General features: G+C 42.3%; 1 protein-coding gene across 1 annotated transcript in view; it reads right to left on the bottom strand.

Moving 5' to 3' along the window:
- Positions 1–733: 733 nt before the first annotated feature.
- LOC147439310 (kinesin-like protein KIN-14C) overlaps positions 734–19,008 on the bottom strand; it is a 46,687-nt gene continuing 28,412 nt past the window's right edge. The window contains exons 2-20 of the mRNA XM_086485180.1: positions 9,688–9,848; positions 9,514–9,621; positions 8,889–9,228; positions 8,669–8,784; positions 8,496–8,570; positions 8,282–8,359; positions 8,102–8,203; positions 7,923–7,952; positions 5,204–5,545; positions 5,050–5,131; positions 4,795–4,890; positions 4,447–4,629; positions 4,222–4,328; positions 3,959–4,138; positions 3,661–3,824; positions 3,243–3,496; positions 2,992–3,155; positions 2,676–2,867; positions 734–1,929 (exon numbers count right to left, since the gene is read on the bottom strand). Coding sequence (XP_086341306.1) covers positions 1,486–1,929; positions 2,676–2,867; positions 2,992–3,155; positions 3,243–3,496; positions 3,661–3,824; positions 3,959–4,138; positions 4,222–4,328; positions 4,447–4,629; positions 4,795–4,890; positions 5,050–5,131; positions 5,204–5,545; positions 7,923–7,952; positions 8,102–8,203; positions 8,282–8,359; positions 8,496–8,570; positions 8,669–8,784; positions 8,889–9,228; positions 9,514–9,621; positions 9,688–9,848 — 3,218 coding nt within the window. The 3' untranslated portion in view covers positions 734–1,485. The remainder of the gene's footprint in view (positions 1,930–2,675; positions 2,868–2,991; positions 3,156–3,242; positions 3,497–3,660; positions 3,825–3,958; positions 4,139–4,221; positions 4,329–4,446; positions 4,630–4,794; positions 4,891–5,049; positions 5,132–5,203; positions 5,546–7,922; positions 7,953–8,101; positions 8,204–8,281; positions 8,360–8,495; positions 8,571–8,668; positions 8,785–8,888; positions 9,229–9,513; positions 9,622–9,687; positions 9,849–19,008) is intronic.

Consider the following 19,008-nt stretch of genomic DNA (forward strand, 5'->3'; position numbering starts at 1 on the left):
CAGCTCTTCCAAATCCTCCCCCCCCCCCCGCCCCCCCAAAAAAAAAAAACCAAACAAAGGATCTCTGGACCACCTAATTAGCATCCACTTCCTCTATAGCAAATTTGGTTGGGTGGTAATCTGGTAGCCAATTTAGGTTGTGGTGTGAGCAAGGTTGCAAGAAATGCAAGGATGAGCAAGACCATCAAGTACAACAGGGGTCTAGAGGTAAACAAGGAAGCTTGAGTAGGAATAGCTTAGTCTAACGACGACTGGGTGTTGTGGAATAGCACATTCACTCTAAAATTGACATGGTTTCTACCAGTTGTAGCTTGTCACTCCGAACGAACAGTTTCGAGGTCAGAATGTGGGATCAACTATTGTCAACAGACTTAATTATGTCCCATCCATTCGTATTGACATAATTAGACATGGAGCCCTTCCTAAAAATGTCCCCTCCACATTATACATATTCTTACTAGTAGGGCCCCCTAATTTCAGAATAATTAGAGGGGCGGTAGAAATTTTCCATGGTAACAATTTAATTTAAGGTTGTAATAGATTGGTGAGTATGCCAAAAGGATTTTTCACTAGTATTCTATGTTGTGGTTAACATATGGCGAGAACACATGTAAATCTAAGAATTAGTGACCTTGTAAATGTAATCGGAGTTAGTCCTCTATCGTTCTGATTGACGTGGGGACACGAGAGAGAGAGAGAGAGAGAGAGAGAGAGAGAGAGAGAGAGAGAGAGATTATTTACTCCATTGGCATCTACAACATTGAGGTGTTCCAACAGAAGAAAGGAGTGGACAATTAAAGCCTTCACAACTGATGAACTGCTTGGCATATAATGGCTAAGCACTACCAATAAATAGATTTTGTTTCATGCTTAGGTTCTTCCAAAAGGTGATGCTAAATGGAGAAACTCGTCATGACCTCTCCACTCATCCATGACGCACTACATGAAGCGTTCTTTAAACTAGCCTTAAGGAGGCACCCTGTTGCAAACAAATGCTTGGCCTCTACAATTGTGTGTTCTCATAGCATTTGAGGCTATTGGCTACTTTATTGACACTGCCTTTCCAGAGAAAGGTAGTGTTGATGTGGAGGTTTTCTGAGCCCGTATGCTTTTCTCAATCCGTGCCATGTGAGCCAAAAGAATCAGTAAAGAGGTCTCTCTCTCTCTCTCTCTCTGATAGCCAGTGCCATCGTCTGCAAGGTTGTTATTTTTACATTGCAAACTTGGGGGAGGGCCCCGCAGAGGTATTTAATGGTCTTTCCAGAACTAAGCAGCTGCAAATCTTGTTGCAGAAAATATTTTGAGCATCTTCTCTGAGTGTAGTCGTATACAGGTAGTGGATACAAAGGAGAAAACTGTGCATAGGTTGATGGTGCCACAAATCCGTTGGCAAAATTATCTTCAAATGAGACTACAGCTCTTCAGGGAAAGGCTTCCAAACCTGTCACTTTTCATGATTCCGACCCTCCTTGAGAATTGACCCCCTCAGAGTACACTCTTTTCTGAATGTATTTCATGCTCACCTTTCGAATTCTTCCCTTTGAAACTTGATATAAAGGATCCCCTTCTGGCTACAACTCTCCCAACACGCTCAGTCTCGGTACCAAATTGAATGTTGGAAGTTTTCTCTTCAAACGATTCACGTAATGACATTGCTTGGAGATAGCTGTCCTTCTCTATCACACTTCTGTACTGAGGATAAGTTATAAGAGACCCACGTAGGGACTGCTCCACACAACCTTCTTGTACATGCGCATGTGCTCCTCCATCAAATTTTCCTTCATGACTAGTGTGTTTCTTGCTGGTGTCCATTTCGCTGGATGTGTTGGTTGAGGCTCCCATCCCTCTGGCATCATTGCTCACCGAGACTTTCAATGGGGCTGAGAAAAGAGCTTGAAAATCTTCTTGTGGGCGGCTATCAAGTGATTTCTGCAAAATGGAGACGGGTTTAAAAGACATTGATCAAAATTAATGTTGACAAAGAAGCCAAACGATTGGCATGTTAAGACCACCATTAAAGGTCAGAAAGCACAATTATTTCAAAAGAACACTACAGTCATGGTTGAAGGTTGAAAGACAAAATCTCTATATTCCTGCCATCTCATGAACTTGCTGACCACTCTTTCAAGTCAACCATGATGTAAGCATGTGCAGTCTGGGGATAAAAGTTTGCTTCTGAACGCTATGGTGCAAACTACATTTTCAATATCGAATCAAACCTTCATAAAAAACCACCTTTATATGAGAGAGTACATCACAATGAGATGTGTCTTGTACAAAGCATTCTGCCCAATTTCAGACAAAGGACCACCTAGCGTCATAGAATCCCCAAGAAAGGCAGGCGTGAACAAGGAACAATAAATATGAGATGTGCTAATGGGGACGACAGATTTTTAAGTAGGGAAGCCTCATAAAATGCAAAGAGTAGTAATGTGAGGACGAAACCTGCAAGTTAGCTCATGTCACCAATCAGCACGGCGAGTTCAGCATATAGCCATGTTGTTGAAATTAATACGAACCCTGATTCAGATTAGCACCAACAACATTCTCTGAATATTGAAAAGCTAATCACTGCAATCCTCGAAAAGCATGAATATGGGATTGTCTAGCTCATTTCTAAAACTAAGCATGCACAAAAATCTTTTCAAAGTTTGGGACCAGATGAAGAGAATCACCTCCAAGTGCACTCTTGAGTCCAATGTTTGCCTCCGCACCTTTTGGTCATGTATGTCTAGACCAAAGTCATGAGATAAAGTGCAGGATGCGACCCTGGTCTTTGGCTTATCTAGGCCCCATTTTCCTTTTGTCATGTTCAGACGCTCGATCTCCATGTCTTTCTTTGAAACCACCTCTTTTAGCAACGCAACCTGCACAACTCAGCAGACAAGCAAGTTACAAACAAATAAAAAGGGTCATACCAAATACAAGACTTGTTGATATCCTAGTTATTATCCAGGAAAATTTATGAGAGGGAAGCACACTGAATCCTGCCTGGTCTTTAAGATCACGCAATTCTCTGCTCTCTTTGTTGCTTTTTGCAGCACCAAGCTCAACTGATGCAACTCTCTCTGAAAATTTTAATGTACTGAGTGTCTCCCCGTACGACTCTAAATCCGGACTTATATGCACAAACATCAGAGTTTTTGCCTGCCCACCTTAGCAAAAAAAGATTAATAGCGTTAATAAAGAGCAAACCAGTAGCAAACGTGAAATACTTTAGGCAAGCAGAGAGAGGTGATAACCTAATGAATCTTGAAGGAGTTGGGTGAGCTTGCTATTCCGGTAAGGCACATGAGAATTTTTTTGTGCAAGAGCAGACACAACATCTCCCAAGGCAGACAAAGACCTATTGATATGCTGAGCCTCTTTTAGCCTATCTCCTGTTGCTTCTGATCGATCTACTCTTTCGCTTCCAGCAAGGTCCACAAGATGGAGACATGCATGCAAGATCGTACCAGATGCTAGTTCTGTACCTCGTACGTGCACTGTTAACACACTGCAAAGTACACGTCATCATTCAAACAAAGTGGCGATTTTTACCACGTTTTATACGTCCCTTCCGAGGATGAAGGAAGGATGGCTAAGATACCAAGTGATATCTCAAGTTTTCTATGGCCGATTGATTTCAAAAACAAATGGTTAAGGGTCTGTGCACTGCACCTGTGAGAACGGCTGCTGCGTTCATTTAATGCAGTTGCACCTACAGCTCTGTTTCTTTGGCCGATCTTCATGAGGTGGAAGACGTCAGAGGTAGAGTTTACAGGAAGCATGCAAGCATCAGGAACATTAACACCATTCAGCTGAGAGTTGTTTCGAATCTCCAGTGTAAACAGCATCCAGTTAAGGAAGACAAGTTATCGATTGTCAGCAACTTATGTTATTTACAAATTACGAGATAATGAATATTTAACTAAAACATGACTGATGGACAGAAAGAATTCTCTCTACAGCAAGGATATCGTCTGTTTGAACTATCTATAAACAAGAGATCGCGCACTTGCTCGTTATAGATCTCAATCATTTGTACACCAACTTCATAGTTGATGACATCTTTACGTTCCCGAGATATTTGAAAGAGATCATTGAGAGCTCGATAATTTACACCCCAATCTTTCTCAGATGTGCTGCTTGGGCCACTCTGAAATCATTTGATAGTAGTTACAGGACAAATCAAAATAAAGTTTACTGCCTTGCTTGAGAATCAAGATTGACTATACGTACCATAGTGTAAGTCTTGCCTGATCCTGTTTGACCGTAAGCAAAAATGCAGACATTAAAACCATCTAAGACAGACCTTATTAAAGGTCGAGTGTCCATAAAAACCTCCTCTGTAGGATAAGAAGAATGAGATGCAGCATAAATTAGATATCTAGATAAGCTGAGTGATTCTACATGAATGGACATTTACTGGCCGAGGCTGACTTGACTTTCAGAAGTTTTGACTACCTTGTGTGGCACAAGCCTCGAAGACCTTATTAAAAGTGAAGAATTTGCGTGCCTCCTTTCCTTGTTGTTTGAGAGGATTAGAAATGAGAATGTCTCCATTTTCTCCTATAAACTCCACAGTGCTGTGCTTAGTAGATTGTCCAAGCAGAAAAGGCCTGATCCTACAGTAAACTCTGATGTTGCCTGACAAACACATCAGAAAGCTCATTGTTAACAGAGACAAAAGACAGTTCGACTTTTCATAAGTGCGTTCTACATTCAATCTAGAAACTAGAAAGGACTAGATGCAAATGACTGTGGAATGGGCTTCAGTTGTTTGCTGGAAAAAGAGGAAGTTGAACATCGCACCCTTCAGATCCTGAACCTCATTGTACAGTAACCGATTCTCAGCAAGAATCTTATGATACCCCACAGCTGCATGTACCATGCCACAAAGCTGTTCCTCTATTAAAAAATAAGAACTCGTGTCAATTAAGTACATCAAATCAGAAAGGCTGTAACAACAGTTCAAGCTTCAGAAACACAAAGGTCAACTTAACACACACAAAAATAGCCAACTAGGTGAAGCTTTGAAGCTGGTGTGCCCCATAGATGTTTCCCTACCAAGGGTTGCTAGATCTTCCTGGCAAGCAGTCCTCAAGAACAGAACTTCTTGCTTCATAGTGTCCAGGACATCCTTTACATCCTGAAAGTGCAAATGGTAAAGATTACCGCTTCTATCAAGGCCTCAGATGCTTCATTCATTATCAGTACACACCCATAACAATTCAAGCTGCAAACGGACAAAGCATCCATATTGCTCAGTCTTTCTTTTGATAGCTTCCACCTCCAGTGCTATGACTGCCTCAAGCTCCTGCACTTTCTTGTTTGATTTTTGTAGTAAGGATTCTCTCTCAACTATCTCTGCTTTCAAACTCTGCTCCAACTCAATCTTCTCACGCTCCACCTCTTTCAAATGCTTTTGGTCCAGCTGCTGAACTTGGTCTAGCTCTTGCTTCAGCTTCTCAATTAATACTTCACACCTCTTTCCTTCTTCCCGCAAAGTCTCCATCATAGTTTCTTTCATCCTCTTGTCATCCTCAACTTTTTTATGGTCAACCTGAAACAATTTCAACTCAACAGGTTCATTAATTGGCAAATGAGTCCTGTTACGAATTCTTTGGAAAGCAATGAAGCCTTCACATTAGAATCAAGCAAACCTAGCAAAATCTTTCTTAACAAAATAGGAAAAACACGTGCAACAGGTACTTCAAAATGCTTAGAGAAAAAGCGCTGGGCAAAATAAATGATAGAAGCTAAATTTAGAAACTACTCAACTTTGAAGACAATTCCAACCGGGACAAGACAACGTGATGGCTTAATTCTACTTCATTCTTAAGTCAACAACACAAACAAAAGGAGAAAGAGCAAAGAAGCTAAGGACTCAAATGAAATTCTACAACATAACAATGTAGAAAAAGTAATACATAACCAGATCAAAACACACTGTCAAAAACTTGACAACACGTGACCTTAACTTTACTACTTGTCTAAACAAGAAAGAACAAAATCATCACCTTTGTCATGCTTAGCTTGGACAACAACTACAGCATCCCTACTCACGTCATTAGTACCAAAGAGAAGTTGTAGGTTTGTATAGAGTTAATTCATGGTTAGAACATAGTTACTTAAACCAAACTAACTTTCTATCACACAATGGAGGTGATGGGAAAAATTCCTGTTTTAAGGATGGGAAGAGGGAGAACAATTTTTAACATGCTTCATTTCTTGCATGTTGGCAATTTGATGCAAGTATGTATGTATAAAATAAAACCGCAATGAGCCCTCCTTTATTTCTGGTTGACCTAAAAGTGGAGAGGGAATGTTATAATCTCCCAGAAAACTTAATACACACATGTTTCCTTATAAATTGAGGCCAAATATTTAGCTCAGTCCTGCTCTATCTACATTCTCCGTGTCATGGTCCATTTCTCAAAGATTATTCATACTTTTTATTTTTTTGCTTTGGGAAGATGTCCTACAATTGAATTTCAAGTACTCTTCAATTTGCGGTAAAATTGGCTTTATCTATCAGTACCTGATGTTTGGCATGAGTACGTACTATGTAGGCATGCTATTTGATGCCCCATCAGTCTCTATGCAAACACACTAAAGTTTCTCACAAAAAAGAAGGTGAAACATGCTGGAGAGCCCACGATCCGTATCATACCACTTGAGGGGTGTGATGTTCCCGGATTGGTGATCAAAGGAAAGAAAAATGAGTTCTTTCCAGAAAACACACACTTTCTGGGACAAGGGTTTAGTATGGATCCAGCTAAAGTTAAGACTAATCGCAATTGGCCAACTTTACAGAATGTGCATGACGTAAGGAGCTTCTTGGGCTTGTAGTTCTTACTACCCAAGGTTTATTCAAAATTTTTTGGAGATCTCTTCGCCTTTGCAAATCCTTACTCAGAAAGGTGTACCATTCACTAGGTGACCTACACATGTCACAGGTTGTGTGTAACCGGCTGGCCTACTGCCCAGGCAGTAATGGACAGCCCAAAACAGAATTTTCAGCCCTCAAATAATTTATATCATTGCTAATTACTTGATAGATAACAGATAATTTAGATCAAGAGACAGAATTGTGATAGAATGAGAGATACAGAAGGGATAGGGGGAGATGGAGAGGCGGAGTTCCTCTCATACACCGCACTGGCCCCTCAATAGGCGCCAGCAGTACAATGCTCATGAGAGAGCTAGCGCCTTGCTTATGAGAGATCAGACCGGAAAAGTGTGTGCAAAAGACCCTTACAATTAACTAATCAGCCTTCTTTATACATAGCCATCGTGCCAAGTGTCTGCAATCTTTTAACCGAGTCTAGAATGAGCAGGAGTGGACAAGTGGAAACATGCCCGCCTGTCATTGTGTGTGAGTGGAAGCACCCTAGCTATAAGAATGACAAGTGTGGGCTGCAAGATGAGTACCCAGTCGAGCAGAAACAGGTGATGAATTTACTTTGACAAAGTTCTATCACTTCTAAGTCAGCCAAATTATTAGTGAACTTAGTGCTTCTGTGGGGAAAAAGGTAGTGATCTGATTGGGCTGCACCAATGATTTATTACAGTTGTTAAACACTTGGATATCCCAATCAGACCCTCTCTTTTTATAGAATTATTTCAGGGTTTGTTTTCTTGTACATTGAGTCAGAGGGTAAAGTAGCAGAAAAACATTACCAGTGGTGGGTTATTCTTATTTATCTAACATCTGCATGAATTTACTGCCCCACCACAACTCTGGAGGACACCATGAGTTCAAGAGCAAACAATGTTTAAATATACAATCCCCAACTACCACAGGATTTTTCAGCCAAAAACTGTCTACAAGACATCTGTTTGTTTAACACCAAAAAACAAGTGAATGAACTACTCTCAACATGCACACCAAGAACTCTTGTGAAAGGTACAGTAGCCATCATATAAGATCATATTACCTTTAACTGCTGAAGTTGGCTGGATAAAATCTGCATGGTTTTTCAAAAGAAAACGCAAACTGTAAGAGCCCACAATCTAGTAGCAATCAAACGTTTTGTTAACCAAGGGCATTTAAAACACAATCAATCTGTACCTATACCTACAAGGAATTTCTGCTATCTCAATGGGTTGGTCTTACCTTGACCTCTTCTCCAGTGCCAGCCGCCAAAGTCTCCAACAGTATTGCCCTTGATAGCAGCATATTTTCTCGGTTGAGGTGCTCTTTCAACGTGCATTTAAGCTGTCCTTACACAATCAGTACGTTTTCATGAAAAAATCAGCCTAGTCCACTAAAAATGAAAGAACCAAAACAATTCACCTTTGACACTCGCTGATTTTGGGACATAAAACACCGCTCAAGCTCTTCAAGCACCTTTCTCAACATAAATTCTACAAGCTAATGCCATGGAACCTCGTCAAAATAAGATAAGCTGATATAGCCCTTAAGACAAGGTACATATTGAGTTGAAACTTAGTGATTAAAAAAGGACAGGATCGACATGTATAATGTATGCAAACAACATTCAACTTACTCCAGCAACCTCTTCATGTAGCTTATTCCCAAAAATGGCAGTAACAAAGCTTGAGAGGGATTGAGTAGATATATTCTGGCAGGTAAAGCACATTTCATAAAAACTTTGAATCGCTGAGTAGCTTTAAATTGCAACATGAACCAATATATCAAATACAAGGAAGAGCTTCATACTTCCAGACTCTTTGCTAATGACGGATGTGCTGCAGATATAGAATCCCGCCTTGCTTTCAAACCCAAAATGTCTTGGATCCTCTGATTTATTTGCTGTATGTCATGCTGACTAGGTCCTGTAACAGATTTAGCTCTATATCATGACATAATGGGCCTCACTTGAGTTGTGATCTTCCAGTCACATCACTACATCTTCTGTCTAAAACAACATATACCTGACCTGTTCTAGGTTGCTCAGTAGTTAATAGCAAGTCTTCCCCACCAATTTTTTCCACGTGACGAATCAAATTGCTGCTCTTATGCTCCAATTGAAAACTAGAATCAGCTGCAACAGGAATGCTTGCACTTTCATAACCTGGAATGACCCATCGTTTACGAGACTGAAAAGGGCTTTTCAGAGTTCCATTTTGGGACAAACTACTCAAGTTATTCGGAGGAGTAACTGCATGCTGGCCCGATGGATTGCTTAAGTTGTCAATCCCTTGATTCTGCTCATAATAGTATTTCATAGAAAGAAGGCAGTCCAAGATCTTTTTACAGGATGACGATGAGTAGCAAGCCTGCTAGCACAAGAAGTCAAGCATCTTAACAAAATGTTTGAATCTCATTGCAAACTTCATTACATTATTGGCAACACTGGTAACATGAGAACAAGAAAGCTCTCAACAACCAGTCCATGATTACATGAACTGAAATAACTTTGCTATTTCTCAGACACAACTGCAGTGAGTCTATGAATTTGGATCGCTGCATTAGAAAAAAAAATCTTCCCAACATGTCGACTCAATAGCTCTCCATATAAACATTTCAGTTTCTTTGCAGAATATCTGCAACAGCTTTCTTACCATATCTAAATCACTAGCTTCAAACAAGGGAAGCCTCATCTCTGCTGCAGCAGAAAGGAACATTTTCACACGATTATGAGAAGTTGGCAAGCTGTCACAACTTTCTACCTGCCAAGATTTAGCAATCAGAAAAGTACCGGTAGACACAAGTAGAATGACCATTACACCACTTACAAAAGCAGTTGGATTTTCCCGATTAACTTTCTTGAGGAGATTGCATAGCACCCTGCCATCTTGCAAAACAAAACGCAAGTCCTCATCGGAAGGATCACTTGGAAGGTTCATAGGACCAATCATATGTTGAAGCCAAGCAACTAGTAGACGTCTTTGGGAACCTGATTGAAAGGAAAAGATAAGATGCATGAAGCCACACCAACATCCACTATTATCGATATGACAATTGAGGAGGAGCAAAAGAGGAAAACGAGAGCCCTTCATGTGCGTGTTACAAGTCTCAAAGACACTGAAAAAGTAGAAGAAGAAGTGAAAGAACTCTTGTGAAGTGCATGGGCATTGTTGAACCCACACACACAGGTGCTTGGAGAGTGTGAAAGAAGGGAAGTGATGAGAAAGGAAGTTCCAAGGAAAGAGCACTCATTATACGTTTCCCTACGTTGGAAGCCAAGAAGGAATTCCTAAAGAAGAGCCCAACACTCAAGCAAACTGGGAAATTTTTGCGTGATGACCTCACTCTTAACACAAGTAGCACACATGCAAGAGCTGATGCCAAGGATCAAGGCAGAGGGAGAAAGGGAAAATTGCTTTCTACAGAGGAGGGAGAGTTGATTTTGAAAAACGCACCGCATGACGCTACGAGACCTATGGGACCAACCTTAAAATGGCACCATGGAATTGTTATGTATCAATGAAGCTAGATGTAGGCGCATTTAAGGATAGCTTCAAGGGAAGAGACGTTATTTTTTCATCAAGTGGCACATTACCTAGAGTGACGAGATACCGTTGGGAGACTACTTGTAGACAGGAGGTGAGATTAAGGATGCGGGTTAGGAGGTGTGGCAATCTTATCAGGGAGGAGCTTCAGCCCCTCATTCGCATTGTTCGGAGAGATCAGCATGCCAGATATATGTGGGTCAGAGTGTGAGCAGAGACAGGGAGGCCACTCTACATTGCAATATGTTATTTTTCCCCTAGCACATATCATTATGCATCGCCCAAGGGGCAGTCACCCTACATGATATTGGATGAGGACATATGGGAGTTCTCTAAGAATGGAGATGTCATTCTTCTAGGAGTCTTTAATGCCAAGACAGGCCACTCTCAGAGAGTTGTCTACGATAGAGGAAATGTTGAGAGAGTTGGATATGGGATTGGCCAGGTGTTCGCAGGATGAGGAGCACAGTCGGTATGGGGGATATCTGATAGACATGAAGACTGCACATGGACTAGCAATCTTGAATGGCCTCCAGAGATTTCCAGCATCGAGTGGGCTTACTTGTTTTCCTCAAAGACATGGGGCTAGCACAGTGGATTATGTTTTGGCTCAGCCCAGTTTTGTACCCTCTATTCAGGACTTACAGTCGGGCACAAGCCTCTATCTGGGTAGCAGTAGCTCATGCCCTCCTCACGTTTACCGTCTCATTCCAGTTCAGCACAGCTCGATTGGCACAGACATCTACACATACCTGATACACTTATACTTCGGAAATTGATTCTATCTACATAGATGGCATATACAGATGCTTAAGCACAGAGGATCCGGGGAGACCGCTAGAGGAGCTCACTTATATATTGACAGAGACACTGCAAGATGCAGCAGCAGAGCCATACCCACACACACAGAGCTTCGACAACGGCGACGTTCTGGGAGCATACCCCAGAATAGCTGGTATGATGATGAGAGCAGAGTGACGAGAGCCCAACTTCAGAGGGAGGTACTAGGAATCATCACCTCACAAGCTGTCACGCATTACTTCTCGGCACTTGTGCGATGGAAAAAGAGGGTGTTTCTAGCTTGATTAGAGCAAGATTTATACCAGTCGTTTTTGAGCCACGACTCAAGCTAGGCATGGTGACTCTTCCACGTGTCAAACCTCACTGCTTAATGTAACAAACTGCTGACGTGTCAAAGCCTTGAAGAATGGAGTCAACTTGCAGATGCCGATCGAGGGGCCTAAACCCTAAGAAGAACAAGTAACAGAAGAAGAAGTCCTACCAACTTATGAGGACCCCGTTCGATGGGGCCCCAGTGACATAAAGGATTAAAATAAAGCAGGACCCACACACACACACACTAAAGGAAATTGCATGGAATTGATGACGTGGCAGGTTTTTCCAAAAAATTATGCTGATTGATGACGTGGCAGGCTATACGGATTTCCACATTTTGCGTTGGCTAATGACGTGGCAGGCTGACGGATTTCCGTGATTTACGCTGACAGCTTTTTGGCTTTGCTTTTGGACCAGATGCTTTTGAGTTTGAAGGCTTTTTACTGTAAACTGCTTTTGGGGCCTAGGGCCTTTAAGTATGAGGTTAGGGCTCATTCTCTGGCATGCTTCTTGGCAAAGGTGCAGAGTCTGGAGTACCGGCTTGTACTGTGTTGATGCAATATAAAGAAATACCGAAAGGGGCGCCAAGGTTTGGGGCCAATACTCTCTGGGATGGAATTCCTCCACTCCGTGTCGCGTGTCATCTCTCTCTCTCTCTCAGTTCTGTTTTTATTGAAGTGCTAAAAGTCTGTTCCGTCTGTTCTTTTCTATTGGCACGTGGTGCCCGTCTTGTGACAGTGGTATCAGAGCATCAGGCGTGTGCTTTTCTGAAGCATACCGGTCCTACCAAAGAGCAGACAGAGCAAGATCACACTTCCAAAGTTCATTGAAAATAGTAGCTTCGTGCACTTCCAAAGTTCATTGGAAATATTGGCTTCGTGCTCCGACCCCGGACTTACTAGCTACTCCCACCCTTGCCACATCGCGCATCATGCGCGCTCCCGTCTTCACCGCTCATGTCTTATAGGGCATAAGCCATAAAGATCACTTGCAAGAGAAGGATCTAGATTTGTTTCGAGTCACTGTTTTTCTCAGAAGCAGTGCCATGCAGATGTTGATGTATATAGCTACTAAGCCGCACACTTCCAAGGACTTGGCAAGCTTTCAAGAAAAATTTTGCCCGAAGTTGTATGGTTTCTGACATCTCCCTTCGGAGTGCAACTTCTGGCAGAGTGGGGTATTTTGAAATGCTTGCCATGGAAACCCTAGCAAATTATAACTTGAGATTTCTCGACATCTCTCAGTAGATGTCTCTTCACGAGCATATGACCTTGGAGGTCCAGTGTGACTGCTATGACTTGGGACTACCATCCCCGCCAGAGGAACATTGTCTATCCAAGAGCTGAAGGACCATGCTGTGCTCGGCTACGACCTTATGGAAGGAATCTAACCCTAATTTTTGGTGCAGGTTTCAGAATGGAAAGTCAGTCGACTTTTCGAGCTCGGCTGATGTCGAGATTGCTTTTTAAGTTTGAATTTTTTTTGAGTTCTGTTTGAGAACTTGTTTGGTGATCCTGTTTGGAATTTGTTTGAAATGGATGGTATCTCTTTTGAACGTGTCTTGGTGCCGATTTGAATTGTTTGACTCTGGTTTTAATACTGGTTTCAATGATTGGTGATTTTACTTCCGGGTGGGGTAATGAGAAATTACGTTTGAGAATGCTTGTTCGTACTCATGGCCAAGACCCTTGTGGTTGTTTGCGAGGGGAGTATTGAATGATTGAAAAGAGCTGTTTTTTTTTTTACTCATGGCCCAGACCCTTGTGGTTATTTACAGGGGGAGTATTGTTGTTGTGACTCCCGGCCCGGACCTGGATGGTTATGCGGGAGGAGTATTAAGAAGTCTGAGCAGTGGTTACTCTCAGCACCTCCAAACGACCCAGGTTGCAGTCTGGGGGGCGTTTGGTTGTAAAAGGCCTCTATATCTCCTGGCCCAGACCTTTTTAGGTTTGTACAGGAGGAGTGATGAGGGAGTCATTGAATATCTCCCGGCCCGGACCTTGTTAGGTTATGTGGGAGGAGTGTTCATCGGCGGCTTTATGTTTCTATGTCTTGTAACATGTATATGTGAGCATTTGTGTTGCATTGTGATGTGCCAGCTACTGAATATTCCTAATTGGATGAGATTGCCTGGGTATGTAATTTTAGTGCATCAAGACACCCGTGGAAGATCTGCACTGTGATGGCTAATTTTATTATGCCGGGATATCAAGAGTTCCGATCTGGACAGACAGAGAAGCTGACTCCTTGATCAAAAGAGCCGAAAGGAGAAGCTAACTCCTTAACAAAAAGAGCAAACCGATTGTCCCTCGGAATGACCCTCGGAAATTTTTGAGCTAACTTGAGTTGTTTTGCAGATATGATGTAATCGCGGATGATTACTATCTTTCAAGAACGGGAGATGTAACAAACTGTTGACGTGTCAAAGCCCTAAAGAATGGAGTCAACTTGCAGATGTCGGTCGAGGGGCCTAAACCCTAAGAAGAACAAGTAACAGAAGAAGAAGTCCTACCAACTTATGGGGACCCCGTCCGATGGGGCCCCAATGACATAAAGGATTAAAATAAAGCAAGACCCACACACACACACACACACACTAAAGGAAATTGCATGGAACTGATGACGTGGCAGGTTTTTCCAAAAATTACGTTGATTGATAACATAGCATGCTGTACGGATTCCCTCGTTTTGCGTTGGCTAATGACGTGGCAGGCTGTATGGATTTTCGTTATTTACGTTGGCAACTTTTTGCCTTTGCTTTTGGACCCGATGCTTCTTAGCTTTTTACTGTAAACTGCTTTTGGGGCCTAGGGCCTTTAAATATGAGGTTAAGGCTCATTCTCTGGCATGCTTCCTGGCGAAGGTGCAGAGTCTAGAGTACCGGCTAGTACTGTGTTGATGCAATATAAAGAAATACCGAAAGGGGCGCCAAGGTTTGGGGCCAATACTCTCTGGGGTGGAATTCCGCCATTCCATGTCGCGTGTCATCTCTCTCTCTCAGTTTTGTTTTTATTGAAGTGCTAAAAGTATGTTTAGTCTGTTCTTTTCTATTGGCACGTGGTGCCCGTCTTGTGACACTTAACTCCCATCCTTGACCTCCTTGGGCTTCTTTTCCTTTTCCCCACCATCAGAAGAGCACGAGCTCTCCTCTAAACTGCTAAATGGCCTCCCATGCCGTTTCGACTTTTTCAAAAATCTAATTTCCATGCTTTTCTGGCTTCTTCTCCGTTTCTTCCGCCATTTCTCATCGTCTAGAATTAGAGGTCGACGAACTGCCGGAACTCTCTAAAGACGAAGAAAATTTTGGGTCATCCTCAAAACGAACACGCTTCTTTAATCTGCTTATCACCTCGAAAGTCGACTTCCGGCTCAAGTAACCGGGGAAATCCGTTGATTTCCTCTTCTTACGAGAGTGCTTTAAGCCTTTCCTTAATTGGGTCATCTTCTTTTCAAGAGCTCTGTCCAGCTCTTTCTGCGAGTACAGCTTCCGCTATTTTACACTCGGCTTTTCTTTCGGCTTCCTTCCCATCGTGAGAAAAGAATCAACGGCCTCTCACCATCTCGAGTGAATCTCATCAATCAGGTAATTCTTCACGTGATTCGCATATCTCGAGTCTCTAGAGTACTTGATCAAACTTTTCACACACATGTCAACTTGCAGTTGACATTTGTACTCCGCTCTGGCGAAATTCCCTACCGGAAATTTGCCTAAATCTTTGTTGGTTTCTGTCACAACTCGGTAGACAAAGATCTTGTATCCTTTTTGTGATAATGCTTGTTTTTGCTTTTGAAAATTGTTTTCCTCTTTGAAAGATAACTTGAATAATGCATTTGAGTAGGCCACTAGGCCACTGATGCGTGGTCACGTGTTATGGTGGACCCTGAAGTGGGTTAGAACAATAGATAATGCACACTCCCACCTAGCTAGCCAAAACTTGTGGCTTGTAACTCTTGCATATCAAGGTCAATGTTCGCACATAGAAAGGATTAATGCCTTGGAGTGTGGGCTAGATTCACCAGAAACGAGAATTACAATCAATAAGATGGCATGATCATGGAAGATTGCTCATTATACATACGTGGGCTGAATGTTTTGAATGCTTCTATGTTTCCACAGGCATCTTGGATTTATGTTTTAAAGCTAGAATCGTGATCTATACAAAAAGAGCTTTCATTTGGTCCCCATATTGATATTGATATTTCTTTTTGTTAGCAGTTTTCCAAAGAAGGAAGGTTCTAGAAGATTCTAGGAGGATGATTTTACAAGGACAAGTGGAAGGACACTTGTTGCAAAGCTTCCAAAAGTTTAGACACTTGTCCACTCTTTTTGACCATTGAAAGGACACTTGTTGTAAAGCTTTTCAAAAGCTAGGACACTTGTCACGCATGCATCAACCTTTTGGAAATGCCGCTAGACACTTGTCCCCATGCTACCTAGCTTATCCTTTTTGTTTATAAAGCAATTTCACCTATAAATTCAACCTCTTCCACCCTCATTTGGGCATCATCTACTTGCTGAATTTTCACTCTATCATTAGCCTAAGAAGCCTCTACGTTACCGCCATCATCTCCCTCTGCATATATCCTCAAATTCTCTCCAAGTAGACGATTCTCTCTCTAGCTTGTTGATTTTGTCACAAACTACTAACGTGTCAGCCACTGAAGAATGGAGCCAACCTACAAATCTCGACCAAGGGGCCTAAACCCTAGAAGCAGCAATGAAGTTTTACCAACTTGCAAAGTCTTGCCGAGTGGCCTATTTTTAAAAAAAAGTTCCCACCAGCTTATGGGACCCCCATCCGATGGGGCCCAAGGACCTAAAGGCATTAAAATAAAACGGAACCACACACGAACACTGAATCTCTTACAAAATTGCTGATGGCGTGGCACTTGTATGGATTTCCGCGTTCTACGCTGATGATTTGGCAGTTGTATGCATTTCCGTGAAACACACTGGTAGCTTTTAGAGTCAGATTTTGCGACCAGTTGCTTTTAGAGCTTGAAGCTTTTCATATAGCTGCTTTTCATGGCCAAGGGCCTTTAAATAAGTGCCATGAGCTCATTCTTTGGCACGCTCCCACATGGAGGTGCAGAGAATGGAGTACCGACATTGTACTGAGTTAAAGCAGTATAACAAAATACCGAAAGGGACGTGAGGGTTTGGGGCAATGCTCTCTTGGTGTGGAACTCTGCCACTGCATGTTTCGTGTCTCATGTATCGTGCATCTCTTTCCGCTTACTGTTATTTGAAGTGCTAAAAGTTGTTCAATCTGCTCTTTTCCGTTGGCACGTGGTCCTGTCCCGTTACAGATTTTCAAGGCAGCAAGCCTGCAAATCAGAAAATTCAGCTCTCCTCTTGACACTTTGAGCTCTTTCTCTCACCATGAATGCAACCAAGAAGTTGGACTATTGTTCGATCCCAAGAAGCAACTAAATTTCCTCTTTATAGTGGAATCATCTCTTATGTTGTTTGGATTTATGCATGTGCACATGATATCTTGCATAATCTACAAGTGTGAGTCTACTTAAACTCACTCTCCGGTTGATTGTAACTGAGCTCAATCCTAAGGTACTTGGAATATTTTGTCAAGTTCTTAAAGTACCGAATCACGAGGTATAAAAGAGATTTTGGGAGTTGCTGAAAGTTCAACACTTCAAGAAGATTGGTCACTCCGAAAAACTCGAGAAGTATCAAAGAGGTTTGCACTTTCAGCTTCGTATTGCTCTAAATCATTATTCTTGCTCTACTCTTAGGGAACTTATAGACCATGCCGAAACAAGGGCGATAGAGCATAATGGTGGTAACAACCTTCCACACAGAGATAAAATGAAGCTTGCAAATCCAGAAGGAAATATCAATCTTTAAAGAAGGACGAAAATCAAACGATACGAAGAAGCTTTTCAGTTGAGAACAGCTGGTCAGGAGTCGGTGGGCTGCCACAACTAACTCTCTCTCTCTCTCTCTCTCTCTCTCTCTCTCTCTCTCTCTCTCTCTCTCTCTCTCTCTCTCTCTCTCTCTCTCTCTCGTGTGTGTGTGTGTGTGTGTGTGTGTATAAAAAGAGGAAAAAGGTATAACCTTTCTATCACCCAAGTGTGGTAGATTGGTTATGCCATTTCCCTCTTGAATAACAAGTCTTGAGTTCAAGTCTCGTCGGATAGATCTTTAAGGTCTCTTGGGATAGTTTCCTACAACGTTAAAATCCTCTTCGTCTTCTCTCTCTCTCTCTCTCTCTCTCTCTCTCTCTCTCTCTCTCTCTCTCTCTCTCTCTCTCTCTACAATGAAAGTGGGGCTTTGATCTTTAACATTACATAAATCGACCATCGGTCCATATACAAGAAATATGGAAAAAACCTGATGAATGTACAATGAGAACATGGGAAAAATCCAATTAAAAACTACACGAAAACATTTGGGGGTCAAAAATACTTTTAACCAGGTGGTGAAGTGTAGCTATCTGGGTAGTGATCAAGCCAAAACAAATCTGCCCAAAGCTCAGTTCACCTCGGGCAATGTAGCGAAAACCTCCAAATCTAGTGTTGTTTATCTGACTGATATAAAGCATCCGCTGTATAAACCTCCTGAAGTTCGTTGTATAAACCTCTTGAAGCAGCTCACAAAAGCCAAGGGATTGTAAAACCCCTAGGTCATGCCTCTTAGTCATCCGCATCCATTCTAGCATTTCCTGATGATGTACTCCAAAAAAGGAAGCGGATCTTCGCCACAACCAGACTGTGAGAGAGGCGGGGGGGGGGACCCACTCACTATCCACCTCAAAGGCCAAGGGAAGGTATCAAGATGCACATTTCTCTAACCAAACCATCCTCTTCAAGGCCTCTCTAAACTGGCGTTCAAAAAAATGTGCAAAATGTCTAATATCCATAAAGTAATTGGCCTCAATCGTTGTCTGCCTATGATGGTATTGAAGATAACCTCTCTCGACCAGAGAAAGTCATCATGTAAAACCTGTACTCTAAATCTGACCATGGGTGCTCGCTCTAGGCCAAGAAGAATGTGACAAGTTCTTGATAGCTGCAAGAAAAGCATATCGACACATAGTGGTCCACTCCTCAAAGAAACATCTGGAGATCTCTAAGGGCAAACCACAAAGAATTGAGCTGGTAGAATCTCACAAAGTGTTTGCTAGGGATGCGAGGCCTGCTGAATAGTCAAAATCCTCAGCAAAATGCGAAGATTCACTACCCTCCTGCTCCACTCCCCCTGAACAGGGCCTATTGTGAGAGGCACTTGCGACTAAAGCTACTAGAGATTTGAGAACTGTTAGACTGGTCTATCCTGGGGCAATTGATGCTGCTCTTGAACTGCCATCGATTGTTGATCCTACTCTACCCCTCTCTCCAAATGCTCTCTCGACCCTGGTTTGGTAACCTCTCCTATGGAGGCTATCTGGGGACTGCTCTGCCTCTGCCAACCTCTGTCTTACTGTGAGGGCGCGTGTGCGGAAGCGAGAGAGAGAGAGAGAGAGAGAG

This window comes from Adiantum capillus-veneris, chromosome 16 (genome assembly GCF_014529385.1).
Source record: "Adiantum capillus-veneris isolate H3 chromosome 16, ASM1452938v2, whole genome shotgun sequence".
Lineage (NCBI taxonomy): Eukaryota > Viridiplantae > Streptophyta > Polypodiopsida > Polypodiales > Pteridaceae > Adiantum > Adiantum capillus-veneris.